The sequence below is a fragment of the Phoca vitulina genome, unplaced genomic scaffold (assembly GCF_004348235.1).
Source record: "Phoca vitulina isolate PV1807 unplaced genomic scaffold, GSC_HSeal_1.0 scaffold36, whole genome shotgun sequence".
NCBI lineage: Eukaryota > Metazoa > Chordata > Mammalia > Carnivora > Phocidae > Phoca > Phoca vitulina.
In genome coordinates, this window is record NW_022589739.1 from 10,975,870 (window position 1) to 10,990,546 (window position 14,677).

Sequence of the window (14,677 nt, forward strand, 5' to 3'; positions counted from 1 at the left end):
ATTGATCTTTATGTGCTGCTGTGGGAAGTAGTGACTCTAATGGACCAAGAGAGGAAGTAGGGAAACCAGCTAGGAGGATATTAAAAATGTCAAGGTGGGGCACCTGAGTTGCTCAGTTGGTGAAGCATCTGGCTCTTGATCTCAGCTTAGGTCTTGATCACAGGATTGTGAGTTTGAGCCACGCATTTGGCTCCATGCTGGGTGTGGAACCTGCTTAAAAAAAAAAAAAAGTGTTGAGGTGATCAGAGTCAGGATGCATGTTGAAGAAAAAGCCCTAAATAATTACTGATAAATTAGATGTGAAAAGAAAGGCCTCAGGGGGTGATTCCTGTGTTTCTGGCCTAAACAACTAAATGAATGATGGTATGAGAAGGGAGAAGGGGCTGGGGGGAGCGGTAAGTGGAGATTCTGTTCTGACATGAGCTGTCTTGCTTGTAAAACTAGCCGAGATAGGGAAGACTATGGGAGAAACAGGTTTGTAGAGAGAGAGAGACAAGCGTTCATTCACTGTTTTATATGATTCCATTTATCATGACAACAAAGGATTCTCATATATGCTCACTCCATGTTCATCCTATTGTTGGACATTTGTTTAGGTGAACAAAACATCACAAACCGCTGTGACAATAAATCACTGTGTCTTTACTTCAATCTCCCTTTCTCCCTCCTAACCTCCCTCCCTCCCACCTTTCCTTTCTTCCTTCCTACATGTATTTTATTTAGTGTTTGCTAGCAGTGGGGTTACAGTAGCGAATAAGGTCCCTGTTCTCATGGAGCTTATATTCTAGTGAAGGGACATGGAAACATAAATGAATAGTAAAGAAGAAATAATGACATAATGATAAGTTCTATGCAGATAATTAAAATAGACTAATAAGATATGAAATGGTTGGGAAGGGCTTTGTGAAGAGATGATTTGAAAGGTAAGAAGGATGAGCCCTGTAAAGATTAAGTGGACAAGCATTAAAGGCTTAGGGAACAACAATTGCAATGACTTTAAGGATGGGAAGGCACTTGGTCTGTTTCAGATATAAAAGGGAGGCCAGTGTATTTATAAAAGGGAGGCCAGTGTGGCCAAGTCTTGTAGAAAAGGAGAAAATCATCATCAGGAAGTCAAGGAGATGAGCAGGAGTCCAACCAGGGGAGGCTTTGTAGCTAGACAAGGAGTTTGGATTTTATTACAAAAGTGATATGGAGGTAGTCTTTGCTACTCCCATCAGAGGGTCTTTTTTGGTTTAATTAAACAAATTTATAAGGTTATCATTATAAACCACACTTGGCTCAAACCTACTCAGTGTATTATAGGAGGGAAAACACAGCTCACTAGCAGGACAGAATCAGGCATTTCTCTCTTAATGGGAATCCTTATAGCACTTCCTGTTCAGTTAGCATGGTCACCAAGAGCCATCTTCTCCCAGGTGATAGTTCTGGTTAAAAAATAAAAATTAAACTCTCATTAGATTTTTTGGAAGCAAATTGCTGATAAGAAACACTGAAACTGCATATAATACTGAGCTTTTCGGGGCTCTTGGGTGGCTCAGTCAGTTAAGCATCTGACTTCGGCTCAGGTCATGATCTCAGGGTCCTGGGATCGAGCCCCGCATCAGGCTCCCTGCTCAGCAGGAAGCCTGCTTCTCCCTCTCACTGCCCCTCCCCCTGCTTGTGCACTCTTTGTCAAATAAATCTTAAAAAAAAACTACTGAGCTTTTCATGTAGTTTGATGTCTAATAAAACCGTTATTGGGATGGGAAAACCTTAGCCCATTTCTGTGAAAAATATGGGACTGTAGTATGTGTTCTGGAAATCAGATCTTAATAAACTTTAAATCAGTGCATAAAGTCAGCATTTTATTGAATATGGTTCGGGTCCTGGGTCTAAGAGAAGATACCACACTCCCCTCACCAGGCTGCTTGGAGTTGTCTCCATCATCTGCAGCTGAACATGTCTCTGGGCATTTGGTCAACCCTGACAGGCACATCTGTTCTCCATATCTCCCAGTCTAGTTATGGACCTGACCACAAGATGTGCCAAAGATCGGCGGTGACTGTAGTGTTGAAATCATACTCAATATTTGACAAGTGTCTGCTCTGTGTCAGATACTTTGGATTGCACTTTATATGCATTATCTCCTTCAATCTTCAAAACAAATCTGTGAAAAACTACCATTTTATAGATGATGAAACCCTGGCTTAAAAGGGGTAAATGACTTTTTGAAGGTTATTAAGTGGTAGGAGTGGGATTTAAACCAGGGCTATTTTCCTCTAGAGAGTCCACATTCCCCCTTTTTTGTCCTAAGTAGTAAGTTTTAAATTGATTAAATAAATAGCAAGTTGATTGTTTAATTTTATTTTCCAATTATAAAAGGAATTTAGGTACAATGTAAAATATTCCAATGATGTCGGCTTCTCAGGAAGGATGAAGGGAGATGCTTGTGTTGAAGAACTCAGCAGACGACATGCAGGGCTCCCTCACTGAGACACAGTGTGTAAATGGACTGGCAAGGGCTGTCAGTGGGTGCTTGGGAAGGAGACATTCCAGGTCCTGAAATAGAGCCTGAAAGAGAAGAGAGAAGGGATGCTTCACCTCACAGGCTATGTAGGAGAAAAAAAAAAATCCCTGGAAACATGAGGTATGAGAAAGCGATTCTGGATGCCTGTCACCCAGAATGTTCTTCAACTCCTGCTACATATTAATTTATTAGCTAATGCAAAGCCAGGAACGTTATTTTGAAAATCCAGTTCTGCTGGGTGAAACACAAAGAAAATTCCCCAAAGGAATTGGTTTGACTAATAATATTTGTATGGTAGAAGTTATTCTGAGATCTGGGCATTCCCAGGAAAGGCCCCTTAGATTGCTTGCTGCCAGCCAGCCATGAGGCTCACTCTATGAAGCTTCCTCAGACTGAGAAGGTCTTTTAAACTCAGGAATCACAACTTATCAGAGTCTTGATATTGGTTGGATACAGGGGACACTGATTCAAACTAGTCCAAGTTTAAGAACATATATCAATATCTAGTAGTAGAGACATCTAGATGCTCATTTGTTTCCCACATCCAGCAGAACCTCCTGAAGGTGGTATCGTAGACAGCCAAGTGCTAATTTTGTAGTCCTTGGAAATTCCAGAATCAGAAAAAGGGTCAAGGATATAATGGCAAAATTCTGGCAGCCTGATGTATCCATCTTCACAGTAAAAAAATACAATTGCTGCAGAGATTTGACAGACTTAACATGGGGTCCCACCTGCCTGGAGTGGTCAAAACAGTGACTTAGAGAATCATCATTTTTCTGCTTTTGCAGTTGAAATATGTCAGCTCCCAAATGACAATTTTCCTCTTCAAATAGATCTTAAATTTCTTCACTGTTAAGTCATAAAGACCTAGAGTAAAATTATTATTTTCTTATAATTTCTTTTGCCTCAGCTCTAATCCTGGAGAGTTGAGATCATAGCTTATGTCTCTGAGAACTACTTAAATCAAAAGTTCTTGGGGAACATGATGTTGTTTTTCTTAGAATTGCTTCAGTAAGTTACTTAGGCTGGTGGGCCTTGGAGACACAAGCTGCCCTCAAGCCCCCACTGAGGCTGGTTGGACTAACTGTACACATCTTCATTCTGTTCATATAGAAACGAGGGAATCTGTGGCCTTAAGGGAACTGGGCCATGGTCAGTATACAGCCATTTAGTGGAAGACAGGTGACTAGAACGAGCACTTCCTAAGCCAGTTCTCAGACCAGTACCTTTCCTACTTAGCTATATTTGTTTACCAATCTCAGGGTGGTATGATTTTCAACAGTGAAATAGGCTGGTACACAACAGGTTTCTAGACAGAAACATTTAATTTTTTTCTATTGCTCTTTAAGTCACATTGTAAAGAGAGCCTACCTCGGGCAGGTAGAAGAGACCTCTGCCCTTCCCCCATGCGGGTCTACTTTTCAACTGTGACCTCATCACTGACATCATATCCCTTAAGGCTGGCCCTGACAAAGGACAGCCAACACCTCTATGGGAGCCAGGTGACCTCGAGGCTACATTAGGAAGTGGTGTCTGGAGGCCGTGGGTGAGTGGACCTCCCTCAACACCTACTGGTCCCTGCACCCAGGTGTGCTTACTGCTGCACCTGGGCTTCTACAGGTCCTCTGGTTGTCCTGCATTCTGCTCTTGAGGAACTATGGCTCGGGCTAGGGAAGAAGCAAGGGACAGCTGGCTGGTGTCTGGTAGGGAGATGTCATCACGCATTATCAGAGTGTCTGTGAAGACCCCACAGGACTGCCAGGAATTTATGCTGGCAGAAAAGAGCAGTGTCCACCACTTTAAGAAACAGATCTCCAAACGCCTTCACTGTGACACCAACCGATTGGTGCTCATCTTCACTGGAAAGATCCTCCGGGATCAAGACATCCTGAGCCAGCGTGGCATCCTTGATGGTACTACGGTCCACTTGGTGGTGAGGACCCGTCTGAAAAGAACTCTGCCTGGTCCCGGAACTCTGTCAGGCCCCACTGGCCACTGCACGCATCACTCTGAACCCTCCACCTCAGAGAGCGCCGGGATGCTGGCCAGGCTGTGCCGGCTGGTCCGGAGCTCACCTGATCTGGCTGACTTTCTTGGCCAGCTGGCTCAACTCTTAACGGTTGCACCTGAATTGATGGTGCAGTTCTTGGAAAACCCTGTGGTTCAAGGCCCGGCGAATGAGAAACCAGCCAGTGCCAGCCATGCTCCTGAATCCTCAAGGCCAGTACAGAAACCTGAGCCAGTTCTTAAGGCTCTGGAAACCTTGCAGAAACTGGCCCGGCAACAGGAGCTCCTGCAGGCAGATAAGCGGGGGCTAGAGTCGTTGAAGGCAGTGCCAGGTGGTGATAATCCTATGTGTCCAGTCTGCTCTGATATCCAGCAGCTCATGCTCTTCACTCTGGCCCCACTGGTTGCCTCCAAAGGCCACAATCCAAGTTCAGAGCTTTGCAAAGAGGAGGCCAATGCTAACATCAATACTAACACTACCACGACCATCCCCACAGCCTTGGCACCGGCCAGGACATTGGCGCAGAAGGTCAGGGCAGGAGAAGTTACCCAGGCGAGGTGTGTGGCCTCAAATCAGGCCAATTCAGAATGTGGGACTGGTATGCCAGATGTAAACTCAGGCCCGGATCTTCTCTCCCAGGAGAACCAGCAGCCTGTAGGGAGAGCCACTCTAACCAGTCAGCTGAGACCCTCGCCCTCTGCCTTGCGTAGAGCCTTGCATGTCCTGCAGCAGAATCCAGCTCTGCTACACCAGTTGGCAACTGGAAGCCCCCTGCAACATCATGTGCCGCTACTTTCCATCCTGACCAACCCACGAGCACTGCAGGCATTGATACAGATAGAAAAGGGCCTGCAGATACTGTCCAAGGAGGTGCCTGGGCTGGGACCTTGTTTATGGGGGCCAGGTAGGCCACCTGGGACTAGAGAACCCTCTGAAACCAGGGGTGGAGGGCAGGGTCAGAGAGCAGACTTGGTGCAACCCACTTTGGCTGTTCTTCAGCTTCTCCATGCTTTGGCCAATGCCTGCTCCCAGTCCATACAATCCTCGTTATCCTTATCCTCCCTCACTGAAGGCTGCTACCAGCAAGAACTGGAGCATCTAAAGGCCATGGGTTTTGCTAATTGTGATGCCAATCTACAAGCCCTCATGTCCACAGGAGGAAACATTCATGCTGCCATTGAGAGGTTGTTGGGGGTACCAGAGGCCCAGGTCCCTCCAGCTGATGCCCACAGTACACCACCTCATGGAGAGGGAGGGAGAGGAAGGGGAAGGGGAGGGGAAGGGAAGTAGCATATTTTGAACTCCTCTTACTCAGCTCATGTGCACACTTGAACAGCTCCCTCCCTCACTGCCCAAGCTTGTTCTACATTAAAAAGATTGCTTGGATCTCATGTGTGATGTCAATTTGGGGGTAGGTGGGTGAAGAGAATGCTGTTTGGGGGAGAGATTGATCGTGTTACAGGGTCCTGGGTCCAGGCTGCTCTTATTCTCACACACTTAATCTCAGAGTGTTTTCCAAATGTGAATGTGAGGTGGGAACGTCCTGAGTGTTTTCAGCAATCTAGTTCCCCACCAACATTGTCATCATCATCACGACCACCTATGCTCCAACTCCAGGGTGACTCTGAAGGAATCCTGGCTTTTGTTCCCCCAGGAAGCCACTCTCTTTCACCAAGTATCTCTGTCTTCAGGCCCAGTCTCTCCATATTACAGAAAGCCCGTCCAACCTCCCTCTCAGCTCAGGCTCTTTCTCTCCTACCTGCCTGTGTCAGTATCCTGCTTTGTGAGGTGAACTCCCACCACTTCTGAAACCCCATCCTCTCCTCCTGGGCAGGTTTCTTCCCTTTACACTGTAAAATGCTTGACTCTGCTGCCCTATCAGCCACCAAAATTCTCTCTCCTTTCATCTCTGAATTTCTCCAGAGTGGCCATGTCTCCCCATCCTCTGCAGTCAGACACTTACCCCCAGGATAGTGTAGAAGCTTTCTCAAAACGTTCTCATGCCTCATCTTCCCATTTTTTTTTTCTTTTGTACAAAATCTGATATACTGACCCATCTTTAAGTTGCTTTCTTTAATCTATTTTCTTATCCGTTTTTTGTTTTGTTTTATTTTTATAGAGTGGTGCTTCCTGAGAGTATGCTACACTGATTCTTTATTTATCTTTCAGGGAGTTTGACCATGTCCGTGGCTGTGGCTCTTACTTCTGTGTTCATGGTTCCTTCATCTCTGAGTCTATTTGTACTTTCTAAGGCCTACCAGCCTTCTCTTGGGTGTCACAGAGGAACCTCTGGCTCAGCATGACCAGATATAGCTCAGCTTCTTTCCCCAGGCTCCATTCCTACTCTACATTCTAGGGTCCCTGTGTCTTGGTGAGAGTCTCCAATATTTTCCTAATCCACCCATTCTCTTCTGTAAACTCTGATCAGTCAATGAGGTGATTCACAGTGTAGACATATGAAGTATGCCCCAGAGGACCAGGGGCCCTGTGAAACCATGCAGCAGGATACCATCTGATGAAAGAGAGAGGTGGGAAGCATGTTGGAGGTGTTACTTTGGGGAAACCAGGGACTGTAGATTCAGAGCTAGCCCCAGGGGCCAAATGACTCTGGGTTAAAAAACTACTGAATCTCATGCTTCTTGGGGGCTGGGAGGATGGACATCTCTGAGCTACACACTGTGACTTAATTGTTTTGTGACACTGCATGAGCCTAGAGACCCAAAGATTGTGGCAGTCAGGGACTTCCATAAAATATCTCTGGGGCCGCATGACCCATCAATGATCCCGATACACAGTTTACTTTTCACTTCTCTGTGGCACCAGGATATTGGTCTGAATTTCTGAGATTAGTGATGCACATTGGGTCCCAGGGAAGAGTGGGAGTCTGGGGGTGAAGTGGGCGTGATAGGCAGGGCAGTCTCCTGGGCTCCTAGAAGCATGCTTTCTCCTTTATCACGTGGGCTCCAGTAGCCAGACAGCTGAGTCAGAGGGGAGATCTTGGCAATAATGTTAATAGTCTTCCTATGGACTGGAACTGCTACCTCCACTCTTCTAGAAGGCCTAATGGCTTCTACACATCACCCTCCCCTTCTAGTAACTATTGCATTTTAGCTTCAGGATGATAAAAGAGCCCAAACCAGAACTTTAGGGAGTGGAGCTTGTCGTCACAGCAGCAGAATCCTCCATCTGTCTGTTATCTATGGTCTGTGAAACTTGGAGTTTGGTCAATAAGGGGAAACCATGGGGAAGAACCACCCTGTGCTGTATCCACAAGGTATCAGTCCTGAGTATAGGCAGCTAGACCACTGTGTCGTGGTGTCAGCAGCTGTGTGATCCTGCACCCCTCCTTCTCTTCTAGTCTCTGCTCTACCCCTTTTGACTTTTCTCCTTTGAACTCTTCTGAGGCCACAGACATAGCTAGAAGAGGAAGATAGCCCAAGAGTTATGATGGATGGTTGATGAATTTGTGGGTGAGATGAGGGAGGAACTAGGCTGCAAACTATGGGACTTGTGGCTTAATATCAGACACATCATTTGCCCACTCATGAACCTGAATTTCCTTACCAGTCCATCAAGTCCCTTATAGCTCTGTGGTCCTGAAAATCTAGTCCAGAGATGGGTGCATTTTAAATATTACTAGGGGAGCCCAGAGTTCTGAATCCTGGCCCTGCCTTTGATACTAACTTCCTGGGTTACTGACCCCCACTTTCTTCCGGGAAAAATGAGTTTCATGGCAGGCAATTAGTGTGAATGGTGAGCAGTTGCCTTGTGAGGGGGACCTTTTGATCAAATGAAGCCAGGATCTTAGGGGGAGCAGGCATAAGGACCACAGAGAAGCATTTCAAGAACAGAACAGCAATTCCCTTACTCATTCCCACCTTCAGCTTCTTTTTATATATTTTTCTCTGTTCCTGAAATCACTGCACTACTGGGTCTCTTTACCATTTACTACCTCAAGAAACAAAGGGTCTTCACTTTTGTTGCTGTGTGTTCCTGCAGGTTGGCATCCTCACACATATCACATACTGGATAATGCATGAGATATGGCCCATATAGATACATAACCTTAGGAATATTAGCCTCTCTGAATCACATACTCTTAATTTAAATTGCAGATAATAATCACATTTTGAATTATTGGGAGCAGTAACTGGGGACTTATTTGTGTATTTTAGAACTGAGGTCACTAGGGCAAAGGAGGGCTATTAAAAAAGACAATTTGGATTTTGGTCAGGAATCCCTGAATTCTAAAGCAGGGATAATTTTATAGCTAAAAAGGAAAGGGACTTCCAAATGGAAGACCAGAGGAGGAATGGGAGAAAATACAGTTTTAATGAGCACTATTCATATCCCAAGCACAATCTAAATATTTTAGAGATGTTATATAACATAGTTATCATAATAACCCTGTGAAATAATATAATGAAAAAACAGTCCTAAATAAGTTATGAGTTGGCTAATAATTTTCAGACTTTACATAATATTCTCATATTTATTGATTGATCATTTTACGTTAGCCACTATCTTGAGTTTTCTACATTCATTAACTTACTTATTCCTAAAGACAGCATTAAGAGTTATATATTTTGAAAAAGTCAGATATTAACATTTATCCATTTGACAGTTTGCCAAACTGAGACATAGGAAGATTAAGCAACGTGCTCAAGGCTACAAAACTAGTATGCAGAGGAACCAGGACTCAAACCCAGGTACTCTAACTTTAGACTTTGTGCTCTTCACCACTACCCAAAGCGCTGGAAATCAGATTAAACTTACCTCAAATGTTCACTTTTTTTTTTAACTTTGACTTGCAGAAGAATATTCCCACTATGAAGCCCAGACTCATTTAAGAAGAGGAATTGACTTGATCTTTAGTAAGTCTCAGAAACATTTGCAGCAAAAGAAAAAAATGTTAGGTGCATTCTACCTGGCATATCATAGGTACTGAGATTTCTCCAAGGCATGCTTATTACTATTTGTGAAGTATTCCCAAGAGTAAAAATACTATCATCTTTCTTTTTTCTTTTTTTTTTTAAAGATTTTATTTATTTATTTGACAGAGACACAGCGAGAGAGGGAACACAAGCAGGGGGAGTGGGAGAGAGAGAAGCAGGCTCCCCGCTGAGCAAGGAGCCCGATGGGGGGCTCGATCCCAGGACCCTGGGATCATGACCTGAGCCGAAGGCAGACGCTTAATGACTGAGCCACCCAGGCGCCCCTACTATCATCTTTCTGAGCTCTTCAGAGTTACTCCAGGAGCCTCAGGAACATGGTATGTTCAATATGATTTTTGATACCTCCAATTCATCTGACCTTCTCTTTCCTTCCAGGGCTTCCTCTCCTGAAAACACATTTCTGTCATATCAGAGGTCTCCATCCATGTAAATGCATCTAAACAGCTACCATACCCATTTATTTTCCTTATCTCCAAACTGTGCTCAAATTTCATGTTAAAATTTTCCCCAAGTGAAGCAGTCTCAGAAGTCGACTCTGAATCTCCTTGGTCCTAGCCTCATAGATGATTGGGTTGAGCATAAGAGGCACCAGCACATAGAGGTTCGCCAGAAAGATGTGCACACTCTTGGGGACTCGGTTCTGGCCAAAGCGGTGGGTGAGGAAGGAGAAGAAGGCAGAATGTAGAAGACCAGGATGACTCCGAGGTGGGAGCCACAGGTACTCAGAGCCTTGTGCCTGGCATCTTGAGATGGCAGGCAGAAGACGGCAAGGAGGATAAAGCCGTAGGAAATGGCAATGAGGATGCAATCCAGACCCACAGCCAGCAGGGCCACAGTCAGCCCATAGACAATATTGACAGTGATGTTGGCACAGGCCAGGTGAGCAATGCCCATATGCTCACAGTATGTGTGTGCCATGATATGGTGACCACAGTAAGGCAGTCGCCTCAGCAAAAAGATGAATGGAGAGACAAAAGCTATACTCCGGAGTATGCCAGCAAGGCCAATTCTGCCTATGATGCTATGGTTGAGGATGATTGTATATCTCAGTGGGTTGCAGATAGCCACATAACGATCAAAGGCCATGGCAAGAAGAACCGAGGACTCCAGAGCATAGATAGAATGGACACAAAACATCTGTGCCAGGCACCCACCAAAGGAAATCTCACCAGCATGGAGCCACAAAATGCTCATCATTTTAGGCACAGTGGTGGAGCTGAGAGCCAGGTCAGTGAGTGAGAGAAGGCACAGGAAGAGGTACATGGGTGCATGAAGGGCATCGTCCGTCACAATGACCAGGATGAGGGCAGCATTCCCAGCCAGAGCTACCAGATACATGGCACAGAAGGGGATGGCAATCCAGATGTGGGCCCACTCCAGCCCTGGGATCCCTGTCAGGAACAGAGTGGCTGGCAGACTGTCATCACTGAGGTTGGAAGCTGGCATTCTGCATGGAAATAAAGGGCTCTACCCAAGGGGTAATGGTATGACTGCCCTGTCACATCAGGTCCTTAGTTCGTTCACATAAAATGATGACCCTTCTGTGAAACAATCTTGTCTAGGCTGAGAAAAACACATATTGTTTTTAACTTGTTCCAAATCTTAAAATACTCTATCACATATAATCCATTTTTTCCATCTATTTTCTATAGTCAAAATTCATGTTTTGATTTCCACATTCCAATTGCCAGCTTTACCGAACAGAATCCTTTGTAGGATAACTACACGTTAGTCCTAAACGTTAGTCCTAATCTGTCACAAAAATTTTGCAGAACCTTGAGAAAAATCTTTTCCCTTCTCTGGACAGTCTCCAAGTATGAAGAACAATGAGTCTGGAATCCTAGTCACAGCTTTTCTACCTATTCATTATTTAGCATTGGACAAGTTCCAAAATATTTTTGAGACTCAACTGTCTCATTTATAAATTGGAAATGACAGCAGCCAGCTTCTTTATCTCACATGATTTTTTGTGGGTAAGAAAGAGTTAAGTATATGGGATTAATATGTTTGTACACCAAAAATAATGTCTTCCCCATTTGCACAAGCTCTTTTTCCTGTAGCCACATTTTGGAGTGATATAGAGTATTATAATTATGCTATGTCTGTTTTACCAAGGGGAGGTCCAAGTTCAGAAAAATAAACTAATGCAATCCAGATCACATAGCATGTTACTGTCAGACTGAAATTACTTCTCAGGTCTCCAGATTCAAAGTTTGGTGTTTTCACCTTATGTAGCCTCACTTATATAGCCAATACTTGAATTTTTTTCCTTGCCAGATACTCTAATATCAGTATCTAATGCTGCAATCACTTTACTCATTATCTGGACTTCAAAGAGACAGATACTAGTGAAAGCCCTTTTTATTTGCCTGGGGACTTCCAGTGATGGCCCAGGCCACTGGAGGAAAAAAGCATGGGTGGTGGAGTGGAGAGCTGGAGTCACTACCGCCTTCTTTTGTTCTCCCTTCCCAGCCTATTCTTGCCGGCAAGGGAAGATTTCCAAAGATTACTATAAGGAAGTTACTACTTTGTGAGCTACTCTGCCACTCTATGTGGGTACCAGAAAGCCTAGGACCAAACAAGGTTGTTTTCTAGGAGAGCAATGTGAAAAAGACACTGAGCTGGAGAAACACTCTGGGTGGAATGGGGGCATCCTTCCAAATTGATCCCACTTGACCTTGGCTCTGGGTCACTATGTTGCCTTGGAGACCTAGACTTTAATAATTGAACTCTGAGTTCTTTCTTGGCACATAATTTTTTTTTCCTGTAATCTGATTTCAAAAACATACCTGTGTCAAGTGACATGTGTTCACAAGTTGAGCATGTTGAGGCTGGAGCTCTGTGATGGGTGTCACCTGTGAGCATGGGGCTGTGTGGAGAGTAAGTGGTAAAGCAACAGCTTGTGCAAGTGATATGTGCCTGAATGCAGTGGTTTCTTCAGGGATGTGAAGGTTGTGTTCTTGTGTAGGATGGGTGGATGTGATTTGGAGGATGATCGGGGCTGAGTGTGGAATCTGAGTTCAAAAGTCTGATCTGTCCTCACTTTTGTGAGCTCATTGAGTATCTTTAGCTTAGTTCTGAGTTCCAGCCTCCTCTGGTCAAGGGATTTGATAAGTGAGGTTATTTATTGACTCTCTCTGATGCTCAATTATGAAAACCCAAGGCTGTTGGCTCCAGAGACTTGATCCATGGTGCTCATTCTTAGGGAGACAATAAGGAGGGGTTGAAAAAAGAGAAAGAAATGAGGAAAGAACATTTTCCATAGGGAATTTTCAAGGAAAGTAGAAATAAAATCTATTAAGTTTTATGTTTCTCTTCTCTTACTTTCCCCTTTCTTTCCTTTTCTTCTTTTTCTCTGTTTTCCCTGTTAATTGTGGTATCTCTCTGAATTTCCATGTATAGTGGCCCATGGTATTCTGTGTACACATGGCATCATGAATGCTATTTTTAAATATGGTGGTAAGAAATGGTGGTGGAGAGGCCCAGGCTCCATTGTCCCATTAGCCTTCGTAAGTTCAAAAATAAGTTATGAAGAATTTTAAGAACATGGCAGCAGAATACTAAGTCAAATACAGGATCCTTCTGAGCATAAGCATTATGCCACTGTGCAGGTTTCACACTCACAGAGCTAGCCCTAGGAGTGAAGCCATCAGTTCTCTAGCCAGATGCACTCAGATTCTTTGACATTACCCATCTATCAAGCCTTCTCACTAAGGGTTCCTTCCATCAAAGCCTTTAGAGTGCTGCGCCCTTTTCCCTTGTTCATGCTTGTCTTCTCTCATGTTTTTCTTTTTTTAAGATTTATTTATTTATTTGAGAGAGAGAATGAGCATACACAAGAGAGTGGGGGAAGGGCAGAGGGAGAGGGAGAGAGAATCTCAAGCAGACTCCATGCTGAGCAAGGAGCCCGATGAAGGGCTCAATCTCATGACTCTGAGATCACATCCTGAGCTGAAACCAAGTGTCAGACACTCAACCTACTGAGCCACCCAGGCACCCCTCCTCTCATGTTAGTACAAACCATTGGTTTTCAAAAACTTTTGCCTTGGTACTTTCCAAAAGAATTTTGCAATAGTATATACTCCCTCAAAAATGTTAAGTTGACATCAAAAAATTGTCATTTACTATTTAAATATTAGAAAAAGATAAAATGTACAGTATAGTGTGAATATTGATGTTCTTAGGATAAAAATACCACATCAGTCTTTTAAGAGTATCCTATGGAATGTAAACAGCCTTGAAATTTTCTTCCCCTCATTTATTATCCATTTAAAAATACATGAACAAACTTTCCACAACTGTTATATTTTTCTTTTTTTAGAGAGAGAGAGCATGAGTGGGGATGGGGGGTGGGGCAGAGGGAGAGGGAGAGAGAATCCAAAGCAGACTGCACACTAAGCATGGAGCCCAATGTGGGGCTCAGCCTCATGACCCTGAGATCATGACCTGAGCTGAAATCAAGAATCGAATGCTTAACCTACTGAGCCACCCAGGCTCCCCTGTAACTGTCATAAATTTAACATTATTGTTTGTCTCCTTGAAGTTGGTCCATTTTCCTACATATTAATTATTGTGCTTAAAAATCTTGTGATGCAATAGCCAAACTGTGGAAAGAGCCAAGATGTCCATCAACAGATGAATGGATAAAGAAGATGTGGTATATATATACAATGGAATATTATGCAGCCATCAAAAGGAATGAGATCTTGCCATTTGCAACGACGTGGATGGAACTGGAGGGTATTATGCTGAGCGAAATAAGTCAAACAGAGAAAGACATGTATCATATGACCTCACTGATATAAGGAATTCTTAATCTCAGGAAACAAACTGAGGGTTGCTGGAGTGGGGGGTGGGGTGGGAGGGATGGGGTGACTGGGTGATGGACACTGGGGAGGGTATGTGTTCCGGTAAGCGCTGTGAATTGTGCAAGACTGTTGAATCTCAGATCTGTACCTCTGAAACAAATAATGCAATATATGTTAAGAAAGAAAAAAAGAAGAAGAAGAATGTAGCAGGAGGGGAAGAATGAAGGGGGGGAAATCGGAGGGGGAGAAGAACCATGAGAGACGATGGACTCTGAAAAACAAACTGAGGGTTCTAGAGGGGAGGGGGTTGGGAGGATGGGTTAGCCTGGTGATGGGTATTGAGGAGGGCACGTTCTGCATGGAGCACTGGGTGTTATGCACAAACAATGAATCATGG

General features: G+C 44.1%; 2 protein-coding genes across 2 annotated transcripts; one reads left to right on the top strand and one right to left on the bottom strand.

The window, feature by feature from the left end:
• The first annotated feature begins 4,148 nt into the window (after positions 1–4,148).
• LOC116646370 (ubiquilin-3-like) lies at positions 4,149–5,896 on the top strand. The gene has a single exon (XM_032427018.1). It carries the CDS (start codon positions 4,167–4,169, stop codon positions 5,805–5,807), a length of 1,641 nt encoding a protein of 546 aa, XP_032282909.1. The 5' UTR covers positions 4,149–4,166; the 3' UTR covers positions 5,808–5,896.
• A 4,066-nt stretch (positions 5,897–9,962) lies between these two features.
• LOC116646251 (olfactory receptor 52D1) lies at positions 9,963–10,918 on the bottom strand. The gene is given in 2 exon segments (XM_032426841.1): positions 9,963–10,150; positions 10,153–10,918. Coding segments are annotated over 2 exon segments (954 nt in total).
• Between the last annotated feature and the right edge of the window lie 3,759 nt (positions 10,919–14,677).